The sequence below is a fragment of the Tauraco erythrolophus genome, chromosome 27 (assembly GCF_009769465.1).
Source record: "Tauraco erythrolophus isolate bTauEry1 chromosome 27, bTauEry1.pri, whole genome shotgun sequence".
Lineage (NCBI taxonomy): Eukaryota > Metazoa > Chordata > Aves > Musophagiformes > Musophagidae > Tauraco > Tauraco erythrolophus.
The window spans coordinates 6400336-6414096 of record NC_141491.1 but is presented as its reverse complement, the minus strand read 5'-3'; the positions used below and the strand labels follow the sequence as shown (position 1 = coordinate 6414096).

General features: G+C 59.6%; 1 protein-coding gene across 1 annotated transcript; it reads left to right on the top strand.

Moving 5' to 3' along the window:
- Window positions 1–5408: 5408 nt before the first annotated feature.
- Window positions 5409–6296, top strand: PHLDA3 (pleckstrin homology like domain family A member 3). The gene is made up of 2 exons (XM_086627364.1): window positions 5409–5760; window positions 6175–6296. Exons 1-2 carry the CDS (start codon window positions 5409–5411, stop codon window positions 6294–6296), a joined length of 474 nt encoding a protein of 157 aa, XP_086483490.1.
- The last annotated feature ends 7465 nt before the right edge of the window (window positions 6297–13761 follow it).

Genomic DNA, 13761 nt, shown 5'->3' with positions numbered 1-13761 from the left:
GGACAGGAAACGTTTGCAATCGTGGCTTGCAATTAAAGCACGAAGGCAGGAACTGCTCGACGCGGTTTGACGGGGCCCAGTTGAGCTCTGCGGCTCGGCTGGGCCGGGCTGTCCCCCTGCTCCCGTGGTGGAGAACCATTTCAGAAGCAGGGGTTGATGCTGGGAGACCCAGGACAGACCTCCTTGGGTGCGTGGGTAGCACAACGCGTGTGCGAGCCCTGTTGAAACCCCTATCAGTGTCTGGCGTGCTGCCTCTCCAAACAGGCGTGCCCAGCAGTGCTCAATAATTAACAACTTTTCACCTACTCCCTGGATTTTTAGCAGCACTCTGGGTCATTAAGCCGTCAGCTTGGCCGCTTCCCAGATTTTCTTTGTTTCATCTAAACTCTTCGCTTTCTTTCCGTGATTCTCTCGTCTGACCGGTGTGACATACCCACGAGATCAGCCTCACTGCAACTTGGAGTTACGAGCTCCACAGGGGATTTAGTTTCGGATTTTATTTAAAGTTATAAACATTGCAGTTGAGTCAGTGAGATGGGTAGTGTTTTGAGAAGCACAACAGAGGCAGAAATCCTTTTGTGGGGCAGGACTTGGGCTCCTTTATCAACTTAAGCACCTTTTGTTCATCACACCCTCGGTTTTTACACAATGCTTTTGAAGCTGAGATGGGGATTAAGCCCTTTAAACATCTCCAAAAATCGCATGACACCAGGTTTTCCAGCCTGGGACCCAAATTCTAGCTGGTCCCATTGCTCTGGGGAGTGTGGTTGGAGTTTGGTGGGGTGTGTGGAGCAGAGAGCCCAAGCTCAGGGATGCAGTTGTGGGTTGGGAGCTGTAGCGCAGTGGGCTTCTGTACCACCCTCGGCATGGAGACCAAAACCTGGCTCCCTCGTTTGGCAGAGGCCCTGGTCTTCCAGGAGAAGTGGGGGGTTAGGAAGCCACTGCGGCATTTCATCTGGATGTGCCACAGGCAGGGATTGCACCCGAGCAAGGCTGTTTAGCCAATAAAGCCAGAGCGAGTCTGTCTTTAGTCTTTTCTTCCCATGGCAGGGGGGTTGAAACTAGATGATCTTGAAGGTCCCTTCCAACCCAAACCATTCCATGATTCTGTGATAGTTATAGAGATTGTCAGAGAGAGGTGGGGTATTGATGTATTGCAAGCGTGATGGACCCTGTAGAGGCCGTTTGCTCCTGGAGGCCTGGTCAAAGCCAGGAGAAAATGCTGGATTTGGGTTTCAAAGGGTCACAGAAAGACATAGGGCGGAAGGGCCCTGCGGACCTCTCAAGTCCAACCTCCTGCTCAAAGCAGGGCTGGCTCCAAAGGTCAGGTTGATCAGAGTCTCTGTGTCAAGTTTGGAAGCCCTCCAAGGGTGGAGTCCCACTGCTATGGGTCTTGTCACAGCGTTGCACCATATACCCAGAGAACATTATTTTCCTTATGTCCATCAGAGTTTCCCTTGTGGCACCTGTGCCCATTGTCTCTTGTCCTTTTGCTGTGCCCTTCTGTGCTTCCCTTCTCTACAATCCTTTGCTAGGGTAGTGGAAAACTAAAGTTCGGTCTCCCTGAGCCCTCTCTTCTCCAGGCTGGTGGGTTTCTGCTGAGCTTTCAGCCCCAAAGTGTGGGCAGTGTCCTGGGACAGGGACCTTGTCCTGAGGGTTTGCAGTTGGTGCTGCATACCTGCTGAAGTTGCACAGTTCTCCTGAGAGTGGTTTAGGGGGTGATAGGGACTGACATCTGCAGCGCTGGCATGGGAAGACCAGGACAGACATCACTGGGGCTGGACATCTGGACATGCATGAGGTGGGCTGGAGGAGGTGGTGGGACAAGGCCCAGGAGAAGCAGGGTGGTGTTAGAGGTGCTTTCTGGGCATCTGCTGCCCAAAGCTGTGACCATCTGCTACCCTCTGCTGGTTACTGCTCCCAGTGCATGGGCACGGCCCCGCACTGGGCAGCTGGACACATCTGGACACCTGCACCCAAGTGTTGTCCAACTCTTTAGAGGCAGCAGAGCCACATTGCACCCAGCAGCACCCATCCCACCCTGCTGTTGGTGTGGGGGGCCGCCTGCCCTTGGGAAAGGGGCTGTGGGACCCAAACCTGCCTCTGAAGGGATGAACCAGAGGGTCTGTTTGCGGCTGAGCACCCTGCAGGCTGGAGGCTGCTGGTGATGAATCACGGAATGGTTCGGGTTGGAAGGGACCTCAAAGATCATCCAGTTCCAACCCCCCTGCCATGGGCAGGGACACCCTCCACTACACCAGGTTGCCCAAAGCCTCATCCAACCTGGCCTGGAACACTGCCAGAGATGGGGCAGCCACAGCCTCTCTGGGCAACCTGGTCCAGTGCCTCAGCACCCTCATTGTAAAAAATTCCTTCCTTAGATCCAATCAAAATCTCCCCTTTTTCAGTTTAAAGCCATTGCCCCTTGTCCTTGTCAAAAGGTACCATTCTGGGCAGTCAGACCGGAGCCCTCTGAGCCCCATGGCTGGCGGCGCTGGGGGATCCTGTGGCAGGAGATGCCCCACCACCACCGCCCCATCCCGGCCAGGAGTGCTTTGTGGGAACGTCACCCAGCGGCTGCTGAGCAGCCTGGGGCAGGACTTCCCCCCTCTCCCCAGCGGAGCCCTGGCAACCCCCGTCACCTGCCCGTGAGGGCTCTGCATGGACGGGACGTGCGTGGGGACCGCGGGCAGCCGGCGGAGCGAAGCCGTTTGCTCACGGCAGCCCGACACAGTGAGTCCTGTTGGGTTTGCCGGAAGGCAGCAGCTGCGGCGTCGGCCTCCCGGGCAGCCTGGCAGGATGAGCCTCCTGCCCTCCAGCTCTGGGAACGGCTGGCTGGGGAGAGAGGAGCAGAGAGAGACTTTGCCAAAGCTCCTTTACATCCACGGATGTAGGCAACTGACCTTCCCTTGGTGGCTGGAGCCCGGAGAAGCAGCGAGCAGCGGAGCTGGAGGGCTGGAGCACCTCTGCTCTGGAGACAGGCTGAGAGAGTTGGGGCTGTTCAGCCTGGAGAAGAGAAGGCTCCGGGGAGACCTTCCAGCACCTTCCAGTACCTAAAGGGGCTACAAGAAAGCTGGAGAGGGGCTTTGCACAAGGGTGTGTAGTGACAGGACACGGGGCAATGGATTTAAAGTGAAAGAGGGGAGATTTCCATGAGATCTAAGGAAGAAATTCTTCCCTCTGAGGGTGCTGAGGCACTGAAGCAGGTTTCCCAGAGAAGCTGTGGCTGCCCCATCCCTGGAAGTGTTCAAGGCCAGGTTGGATGGGGCTTTGAGCAACCTGGTGTAGTGGAGTGTGTCCCTGCCCATGGCAGGGGGGTTGGAACTGGATGATCTTGAAGGTCCCTTCCAACCCAAACCATTACATGATTCTGTGATTCTATGATTTGGCAGCCCTTGGCTCTCTTCAGGGTGGTGAGGAAGGAGATCAGGCTGGCTGGTGATCCAAAAGTGCCCATGGACATCCCAGAGCAGAGCCGGGAGCGACAGTCCTGAAACTACTCACCCCTAAATTTCCAGGGCTCAGCATCCCTGGAGCTGAGCTTTACCCATGTGTGGGAAAGCAGCCTTGGATGCTCCTTTTTGGGGCGGGAGGGAACCCACACATCTGCTCTGCTCCTCCCAAAAATGCTGGGGTGCTCAAGGTGACCTCTGGGGCTGTCCTGCCCCCCCCCAGCAGCGCCCAGCCCCGCGCTGCCTTCGGCTACAGGGTGGCAAGTGCCGCCGGGGAGCTGGGGCTGCCTGACGTCATGAACCTGAGTCTCCTGAAACACCTGGGATCGGTGCCAGCCTGGCGAGGTTGGCCCCGGGGAGCACGAACCAGTTCCTGGCTCCGACAGCCGCTGCCCTGCCCTCTTAATGAGGGATAATTAGGTGCATCTCATCTGCGCTCCAGACTTGCCCCCCCAGCCACGCTGGCTGCGGGTGATGCCCCCAGGCAGGGACCAGGGACGATGGAGGGGCTGGGGCAAGAGGGGCTCCAGCTGGGGCACACTGCAGGGGTCTGCAGGGACACGAGCAGGGGGATTCGGGAAGTGAGTGCCAGGGCGGTGGCTTTGTGCCACGGAGCCATGACCCAACTTGTGGGCTGCCAGCCCCAGACAGGGACCCCGGCATGTCCCTTTTCCCATTCCAGACCTCACCTGGGCGAAGGGACCTGCACTCCCAGCGTCTCCAGGGGCACATCCAGCCGCCCAGCAGGTTGCGACCATCACCTCCCTTGGCAGCCCAGGGCCAGCATGAAGGCCCCGGACGTCCCCGCTGGCAGCGCGGCACAGCGCGGTGAACCCCTCTGTGCCAGGCACTGGCACGGGAACAGACAAAGTTCCGTTTTTCGGGGAACGAGACGGGTTGGAAAGGAGACGGGTGTTTCGCTGCAGGGAAGGGCGGGTTCAGGCGGGACCGGGCTGAGCCGTGCTGCCCCGGTCCTGTTCCGGGGATGCATCCCCCCCTGCACAGGTCACATGAGGCTGGTACTTGCTGTGGGACAGGCTGGGGGGGGGGGCTTCAAATCCTTGTCCCAAGGGATTTGCGGGATAGGAGCACCCTTGGGTGCAGGGCTGGGTGGGTGGTGGGTGCCAAGGGCTGTCGCCATTGCAGCCAGCCCGGCACAGCCATCTCGGCATGGTGACACCGGACATCTCCCGTCTGCACGTGTCCCCCTCCAAGACCCCCACCTGGGGTCCCCACAGCCCTGGCCTGGCCGGTGCTGCACCCCCAGCCCACTGCCCCTGCTGGCACTGCCCCCCCTAAACCCCTGCCCTGGGTGGCACCGAACCCTGTAACTCTCTGCCCCATCTGGCACTGCGCCCCGCAGCCCTCCCACCCCAACCAGCACTGCACCCTATGACCCCTCCCCGGCTGCCATCGCACCCAGAGCCCCCTGCCCCAGCTGGCACCGCTGCCGTGGACCCAGGCCCACATCCTGCCCGCTCACGGAGCACCCCGGGGGCAGCACCCGCCCGCGGGCACCCTGAAAGCACCTCCTGGGCAAAGCGGGGCTGTGCCGGGCCCGGCTGGGCTTCGCCTGGGCGTGAAGGGTGCCTGCGCGGCAGGAGGGGCCAGGCGAGGCGGGGAGGAATGCGAGTGGGAGAGCGGCCGGGCATGTAGCGACAGCTCCTGGGGCGCGCGGTGCCGGGGATCCCACACGCTGCGCGGGGCGCGGAGCAGAGCCCTGGCAACAGGGCTGCCAGCCGGCATGGGGGACCTCATCGCTCACCGCATCGCTCGCCCCCTCTGAGAGCCAGGGAGCGGGGGGGCGGCGAGACCCCCAGGGGCAGCACGGCTGCCGCGGGCGTCCTGGCCCCGGCAAGCTCGGCTCCAACGTGGAAAGGCTGGAAATTCCCCAACGGGTGATGCCTGGCGGTGCCAACACGAGGTGCTGAGGATCCCGGGGGCTGAGGAGCCGCTATGACCCCCGAGAAGGTGCTGAGGGAGGGGGTGCTGGAGAAGCGGAGCGGGGGGCTGCTGCAGCTGTGGAAGAAGAAGCGGTGCCTGCTGACGGAGAAGGGGCTGCAGCTCTTCGAGCCCAAGGGCTCGCGGCGCAAGGAGCTGAGCTTCGCCCGCATGAAGGCGGTGGAGTGCGTGGAGTGGAAGGAGCGGCACATCTACTTCACGGTGGTGATGGACGACAGCCACGAGATCGACTTCCGCTGCGCCCAGGAGGACCCGGGCTGGAACGCCGAGATCACCATGGGCCTCGTCCGCTTCAAGAACCAGCAGGCGATCCAGGTCGTCCGCGCCCGGCACAGCTGCCGAGCAGGTACCGGATCCTCTGCCACGCCGCGGGTCGGGGTGCAGGACCCACCGGAGGATGAGGTCCCCGGCCGCCGGGTCCTAGCTCCGAGTGGTTCGGCTTCCCCGTGGGAATCACAGAGGGAGTGCCATGGATGGGGATGGGTCTGCAGGGTGGTGGTCCCATGTGTCTCCCACGCTGGCTGGGCTCTGCCCTTCGCATCCCCTGCTGCGTTTCACCTCCTCGCATCCCTGGAGAGGGACATTTTAACATCGTCCCTCTGTCTGGGTGGCCCCAAGGGATGCGGGGCTCTTTGCCATCTTGCACGTGGGACGGCGGTGAGGACCGCGGCTGCCTCCGCTCCCCAGCTCCCCTCCGGGCTGGATCCTGCCCCATGTCCCAGCGCTGGCCGGGTGGGTAACAAGCACCTTCTCTCCGCAGTGGTGCAGTTCGACGCAGCCCCGGTGCGGCAGCCCATGGATGCACAGCATCCGAAGAGCAGGATGGAGATGGCCGTCGGCTCGGCGGGCAGTGGGGAGAACGGGATCCCAGCAGGCAAGTGAGGCCACCGCTGTCTGCAGCCCATGGATGGGGACGGTGGCCCTGGGGAGGCCAGTGCAGGCGCTGGCTCCCCCCCATCCTGGGGCAAGACAGAGGCACCGCAGGAGCCGGGCTGGCACAGCTGCAGGGCTCAAGCTGCGTCCCCTTGGCACGACGGGAAAAAGGACACAGTCAGGGCCACCACCCGGGGCTCCGGACTTGGCAGGAGGTGACATCCCTGCCTTGGGGCCCAGCATCCTTCAGCTGACATGGCCGGGACCTCCGTGCACTGGTGGGGACTCCCAGGCCTCTCCTGCAGGACGGGGGATGGGATGGATGAGGTTGAGCCCGCAGGGAGCAGTGCGACGGCGGGCTCTGCCGGAATGCCAGTGACACTGAGACAGATGGATATGGTGGGGGACACGGAGTCCCCTGAGCCCCCGCATTGAGAAGGTGCTGGAGAGCTGCTGTTGCAGCAGGGACCCCTCCTGGCACCATACCCAGATGGCACGGTGACGCAGCCGTGCTGCTGGACACTGTCGTGCCCTGGGCTGTCCTCGGGCTAATGGGAGGTGCTGGGGAAGGCAATGGGGACCCCAACTCTCTGTACCAAAAGTGTCCCCAAACAGGACCTTCTGCTGCTTTCCCTGGTGTTGCTTTGATTTGTGGGACCCCGGAGGGAGAGCACAAATCCTGCACAGAGCTTCGCCCGTTGTTGGCATCCCCCTGATCCTGCCAGCATCCCATAGTCGGGCTCCAAAGTCCCTCGCTGCCACCCCGAGCCTCTCCGGTCACCCGGTCACCCATCCCGCTGCGCCCGTGTCCCCAGGGATTCCCACGGTGGTTTGTGGGCAGGTGACCCGGGAGCAGGGCTGCCTGGCATTGCAGGCAGGGAGGGCGGGCAGGGGAAGGGATGGATGGTTCTGCCCCGACAGGCAGCGCAGACGCGAGCGCCTCGAGCCACCGTGCTCCGCATGCCGGAGCCTGAGCCCCAGTGCCCGCGGCCGCAGGCGCTGCCGATCCTCCCGGAGATTGCCCGACTGCGTGGGAATCGGGGAGTGCGGCGCCCCGTCCCCGCGGGCTGTGGCAGGTGGTCCCACCTTGCCCACCTGCCACCTCTGCCAGACCCTGCCAGGGCCTACGGAGTCCGGACCCCATGCCAGGACAGCTCCGGGCTGGCGGTGGGGAGGGACTGTGGCACGGCCGGAGCCGCTCACTGAGCAGGGCCGTGTTTGTGATGGATCCTTCCGAGCAGCCTGGGAATAAGCGTTTTGGTGGTTTTCCACCCATGGAAGCCTGCTTGGCCATCCCTGGTCCTCAGAGCTTCATTTGCCGAGAAACCCCCCTGCTTGTGAGTGAAGACAAGTGGGGGGGCCCAAGATGGGGGGACATGGATGAAGCCGGATCCAAACCCTGCACAGACAGAGCTCTGCACCTTCCCTGTGCCGTGGCAGGGACAGAGGGACCAAAACACAGTGGGCTCCAGGGATGGTGTAACCTGGTCCCCTGCCTACAAGGAGATGTTCTGGGCATGGAGCCCTGCGTGGACCAGCCCCACCCCAAACCGGGTCCCTGCACACATTTCAGGAGGGAATGGAGTTGTCAGTGGTTGGAGGAAGGTGCTGGCACTCACACAGCACTTCCACAGCCCTTGCCTCTCTGTCCTGGGGTTTCTCATAAATCCCCAGCTCCTGGAGTCAGGGGGTTCTGTGAGGCTCATTCAAAATCGTGTAAGAATCCTGAGCCTGTGCCGTGGCAGGGCAGCACCCGGGGTGGGGAGCACCCAGTGCAAGGGGTTTTCCAAAGTCTTCTGAATTTCAAGCCACTTTTGGGGGGTCCAACTCCTCGTTTTCAGCTTTTCTGCTAGCTCACTCACTGTAAATAGGTATTTCCTATTTTCCAAGTGCCAGTAAGGAACTGAGGAAGAAAACAGTCAAGATGGGGGTGTGTAAACACCAGGCCTGGCTGCGGACACGTCCACCATGCACCAACAGACCAGGCAGCAGAGAGGGTGCGGTACCTGCGAGCTGGGGAGGAATTCAGGCGGTTAATAGAGGGAGAGGGACAGAACGAGCCAGGCAAATCGGTGAGTTGGTGTTTCAGGTCCGGGCATGGGGAAAGCCGAAGCTTTCCGTCCCCGTTCGGAGCTCCTCATCGCTCTGCAGACAAACGGGCAGCCAGAGCCCCTGCCCGTACCGCGGATCCCCCAGGTTTGGGAGTTTCTTCTGCGCAGAGACCCAAATCTGCCAGATCCACCCTCGGAGGGTGGATTCACAGCCTGACCCCGGGAGCGGGGGCCGGGGGGGCGAGAGCCGAGCCAGCGGCGTGCGGGTGGGAGGTGGGACGGCTTTGCTCGCCGCCTGCGAGAGCCGAATTTTTCATGCAGAGGAAAAGGTCACGCAGAGACTGAAAAAATAAATAAACAGCCAAGAGGCTTGGCCAGACAGTGGAGCGAGGATGGGGCCGGCGGCTGGCACGTCCCCCATCACCGGTAATGTGGTGCCAGCACGTTGCTGGCTCGGATGGGGCTCAGCGTTGGTGGGTGAAATTGGGTAAATGGGGTGATTTTACCCGAGGAAAAAAAATCTCCTGCAGGCAGGGGTTCAGAGAGCAACCAGGTTGGCAGGGGAAAGCAGGGATGGGGGGAGAAGGGCCCTGGGAGCATTGTGGGAGGCCAAGCGCAGTGAAAGTATTTTTAGTTGACTATCTGTGTAGAGTTAGAGACGCAAGGGAGCTCGCAGGGCGCTTCCAGCCAGCCTGGAGAGCAGGGAGAGGGCATGCGGGGAGCATGTCTAATGCTTTTGGAGGTGGGTAAACTGAGGCACAGCAGCTGATTGAGAGGCACATGGCCTCGAAGCCCCCTTCCCAGCACGCTGGCTCCCGCTGCGAGGAGGGCTGGCTCCTGGGCACCAGGGGACACCAAGCAGAGCTGAGGCTGAGCCCCAAAAAGAGAGCAAGGTGCCCCGGAGCTGTCTGAGTTCAAAGGCAGGAGCCTGAAAATCCGGCTCCGCTGCTCCCAGCCCCGAGGTGCCCCCGCTCCATCGACCCTCCCCACGCTGCTCGGAGGATGCTCTGGTGCTGCGGCTCCTCTGCGCGGGCTGGGGGCTGCCCTGTGCCTCCACCCCCGGGGCTGGGGGCTCTGCCAGCACCCATGGGTGCTGGGGCTGGCACCCTGCGTGCAGCACCGTGAGGGTGAGGTCAGGTGCAGGGAAGGTGGCAGAGGGAGCTTCAGGGATCCTTTTTTTCCACCGGATGAAATCCCAGCGCCCAGCCCTGGCTTTGGGGTGAGTTTGGGGCTGGCTGGACCCCCCTGACAACTGGTGAAGGCAATGAGGGTCACGCTGCCCAGACAGGGGTTTGCAGCGTGACGGTGCTGATGCCTTTGAGCAGGTGAGACCATGTGTAGGTTGTCCACCATCGCGTGCCCTGCGGAGAGGCTGGCAGGGCCTCGCTTCTCCTGCGAACATCGGTGTGGTTTGTGGGTGGTTTTTCCTCAGACGAAAAGAAAAAAAATAATCACAGTTGTAGCAAGCAGTATTTTCTTTTTAGCTTTGGGTCAAGTGTCTGGCTTCCTTCAGATGCTCCTAAAGTTATGTCATTGTTGACCATCCTTAATTATAATTCTTAAATCACTGGATTTCGTTTAGGAATCCAGAACCTGCCCCAGCCAGTGCCAGGCTGGAGAGCTGCCCCGTGCCCTGCTACATCTGCGCCCATGCCCTGGGGGAGCAGATGGCCAGGACATCCACACCACTGCTGTGGTGAGTTTGACCATCTCCAAAAAAGTCCTTCTGCATTTGAATATAGGAAGAAATCATAGAATCATAGAAAGGTTTGGGTTGGAAGGGATCTTTAAGATCATCTAGTTCCAACCCCCCTGCCATGGGCAGGGACACCCTCCACTACACCAGGTTGCCCAAAGCCTCATCCAACCTGGCCTGGAACACTTCCAGGGATGGGGCAGCCACAGCTTCTCTGGGAAACCTGTGCCAGTGTCTCACCACCCTCAGAGGGAAGAATTTCTTCCTTAGATCCCATCTAAATCTCCCCTCTTCCAGTTTAAAGCCATTGCCCCGTGTCCTGTCACTGCACACCCTTGTCCAAAGCCCCTCTCCAGCTTTCCTGGAGCCCCTTTAGGTACTGGAAGGTGCTGGAAGGTCTCCCCAGAGCCTTCTCTTCTCCACACTGAACAGCCCCAACTCTCCCAGCCTGTCTCCAGAGCAGAGGTGCTCCAGCCCTCGGAGCATCTCCGTGGCCTCCTCTGGACCCGCTCCAGCAGCTCCATGTCCTTCTGGTGTTGGGGACCCCAGAGCTGAACGCAGCACTGCAGGGGGGGTCTCAGGAGAGCCGAGCAGAGGGGCAGAATCCCCTCCCTCACCCTGCTGCCCACACTGCTCTGGATGCAGCCCAAGACACGGTTGGCTCTCTGGGCTGCCAGCGCACGGTGCCGGCTCATGTTGAGCTTCTCATCACCCAACACCCCCAAGTCCTTCTCCTCAGGGCTGCTCTCAGTCCATTCTCCGCCCAGCCTGTCCTTGTGCTTGGGATTGCCCCAACCCATGTGCATGCTATCATCCGTAACATAGAGCTTGGAATGCGGAGGGGGGTCCAGGCATGGTTTACAGGGATTGCACGTGTGTCAGTTCTCTGTCCTCAATGTTCAGATGGTCTTGGAGAGAGTGTCCAAGGGAGGTGGAGGAGGTGGTGGGCAATGAATGTGGTTCTGAGTATCACCAGGCAGTGGAGCTGGGGCTGCGGGAGCCAGTGGGAGGGAAGGGCCTTACCACCCCATCCGGCACCGCACGGAGAAACAGAAACAGCGGCGGGGTGCTGCTGGAGCTGTGGAGCTGAGCACACGCCAGTGCCCGGCTGTCACCCACTGTCCCCCAGCAGGAGTCACCACGCTGCCCTGGTGGTGGGGTTGGCTCAGCCCAGCCTCGCAGCAAAAGGGGATGCTGGGATGTGTTGAGTGTCTCAGAGACAGGTGGGAGGGCCTAGAAATACCCCGAAAATGTCTAAAAAGCGTGTCAGGGTTCCTGCCTGGGCCAGAAGTTTTGGATTATTTGGAATAGTCTTTTTTTTTTTCCCTGTGAAATATTTTGCCTTGGGCTGAAAACCAGGCGGATTGTCAGGATATTTAAGCTGACATCGCTGTTGAACCGTGTCAGCCTGTGAACACGGACAGAACAGCTAATATCCTCCTCCTGTTTATAAGAGTTGACAAGATCAACATTGGGAAGGTTTCATGTGTCACTTGGCAAAACCACGGAAAGCTTAAAGTCTTCAGTTGGTGGCTCAGCTCCATTTGAATAATGTCTTTCCACTATCCCAAAGTAGATAATTCCTCCTTATTTAATGAAGACTTCTCAATGTGCCAGTGGCACGAGGCAGGGAGCACGTGCTCTTCATAATGAACCCGTTAGCTTTGAGAGACCCCTCCACAGCTTTGACACCTTCTGCAAACATTTCAAGTCGCCCCAGAGCATTCAAGCTCAGAAAAACTTGTCCCATGATGTTTTCAGAAGTTGAGGATATTTCTCCATTTTGTGAAAATTGTCCTGACTTTGGAACCAACTCCACAGCTGCTTCCACACGGATTTGCTGCCTGCAGCCACACAAAGTGGGAAGACCCTCTTCCCTCTGAGGGTGGTGAGGCAGTGGACAGGTTGCCCAGACCAGCTGTGGCTGCCCCATCCCTGACAGTGTTCCAGGCCACGTTGGATGTGGCTTTGAGCAACCTGGTGTAGTGGAAGGTGTCCCTGCCCATGACAGGGGGCTTTGAACGAGATGATCTTGAAGGTCCCTTCCAACCCAAAACATTCCTTGATTCTAAGAGCATGTTTCTGTGGATGAAGAGACTGCACACAGGCACTGTCCTCAGCTGCACCACATGTAAGATGGTGTCCAGCTAAGTAGAGGTTCCCAGAGCAGGAGACCATGGATGGAGAAGACAGGGCTCTCCAGCTGCAGGAGCAGCTGTACTCGCCCTGAGAACCCAGGACATGGAGCAGCAGGTCCCAAATGGATGAGGAGCCTCTGCCCTTCTGGGTAGTGGGAGATGTGGTGGGGCTGATGCAATGGGGCGAAGATTGGCAGGGCAGAGTCCTGAGCTGGGAGAGGTCTCAGCCCCATGGGGCATGTTTGAGGTCTGGGCTGGGGCCTCGCTGGTTCCCAGGTCAAGCTGTGATGATCGTTAAAATTCTGGTCCACTTTCCATCTCCATGGCTGTCCCCACTGCCAGCTCTGCTTCGATGCCTCAGGGCATCATTCAAGTTTGATAAGACTCACAGACCCAGCAGGCTGAGGAGATAATTTGCAGTGCTACGAAAAGCATGGATTGTTGGAGAGCATCCCTGGGAGGCTGTCACCCTCTGCTGTCACAAATCAATGGAGCAGTTGGGACTAGTGGGATCCCTTCTGGCAGTTCATGAGGGGTGAGAGCTGCCGGATGATCTGCAGGAGTAACACCCAACCGGACCATTTCGTCAGGACAAGTCACATGGACCCTCACGACTTCAATGCGATGTGACACTGCAGTCCTGCAACCTTGCAACCACGTTGCTTCTAGGAGGTGACCTCAATGTCCCTGGGTCTCTGAGCTGTTCCTCAGAGGCAAAACCTTCTCCCACCCCATGGTGGGTCTGTGAGGCATCCTCTGTACCAGCCTGGTGATAACCCTGAGGCAGCTGATGGGCTCCTGCCATCTGCCCCAGCATGTGGGGCTGGCTCTGAGCATGGCAGCTGAGGGGTGAGATGGGTGTGTTTGGAGGGTGAGAGCCCAAAGGACAACAGAGGCTCAGCTGTTGTTTCTAAGTCTGTCCTGGATGCCCTGGGAAGCCCGTTGTCTTTGTGAATGCCATTGGGGTTGACGAAACAAGGACGGTGCTTGGAAGAGGGCAAAGACCGGAGGGGTGGGATGGCTCTGGGTCCTTGAGGTGGGAAAGGGATCCCGCCAGCACCGCTGCAAGACTGCTTCTTCAGGGAAATACACTTCATGTGGGGCAACCAAACAGATCACAGGGGTCAGATACCTTTGAACTTGGAGACTCAACATCTTAAGGAGCCAGGGGTAGCCCCAGTGCAGTTCTCCTGAAGCCGGAGAGCAGCCACAGTAGCCCCTGCCATGCTTGTAGGGCTGATGCCCAACCATGAGGAAGCACCAATGTCCTCCAGGGACTCAGCGAGGGGAAAGAGAAACTGCCCACATCCATCTAAACACATGCAAGGTTGTCCAGTCGTGAGAGACCCAACACGGGTGACCTCTAGGACCACTGGGACATTTAGGGACAAGTGGGCTGTCCCTGGGAACTTGATCATGGGTCGGTCTGGCCTCCCCTTTCAGCTCTCTGGGAATTTTCTGTTGACATCCATCACCCTGGTGGCAGCCCATGGAACCCTTCACTTGAACCAGTGGCTCTTGGGAATAGGGGGACATTATTCTGCTTTGAATTTGGCCTCAGCACTGATCTGCCCTATAGATTTCCATCC

Excerpts from the sequence above, each read along its gene's own strand:
- PHLDA3 (XM_086627364.1), top strand. The coding sequence starts at position 5,409 with ATGACCCCCGAGAAGGTGCTGAGGGAGGGGGTGCTGGAGAAGCGGAGC. Across the intron at positions 5,761-6,174 it reads CCGGCACAGCTGCCGAGCAG|TGGTGCAGTTCGACGCAGCC; the intron begins GTACCGGATCCT and ends TTCTCTCCGCAG.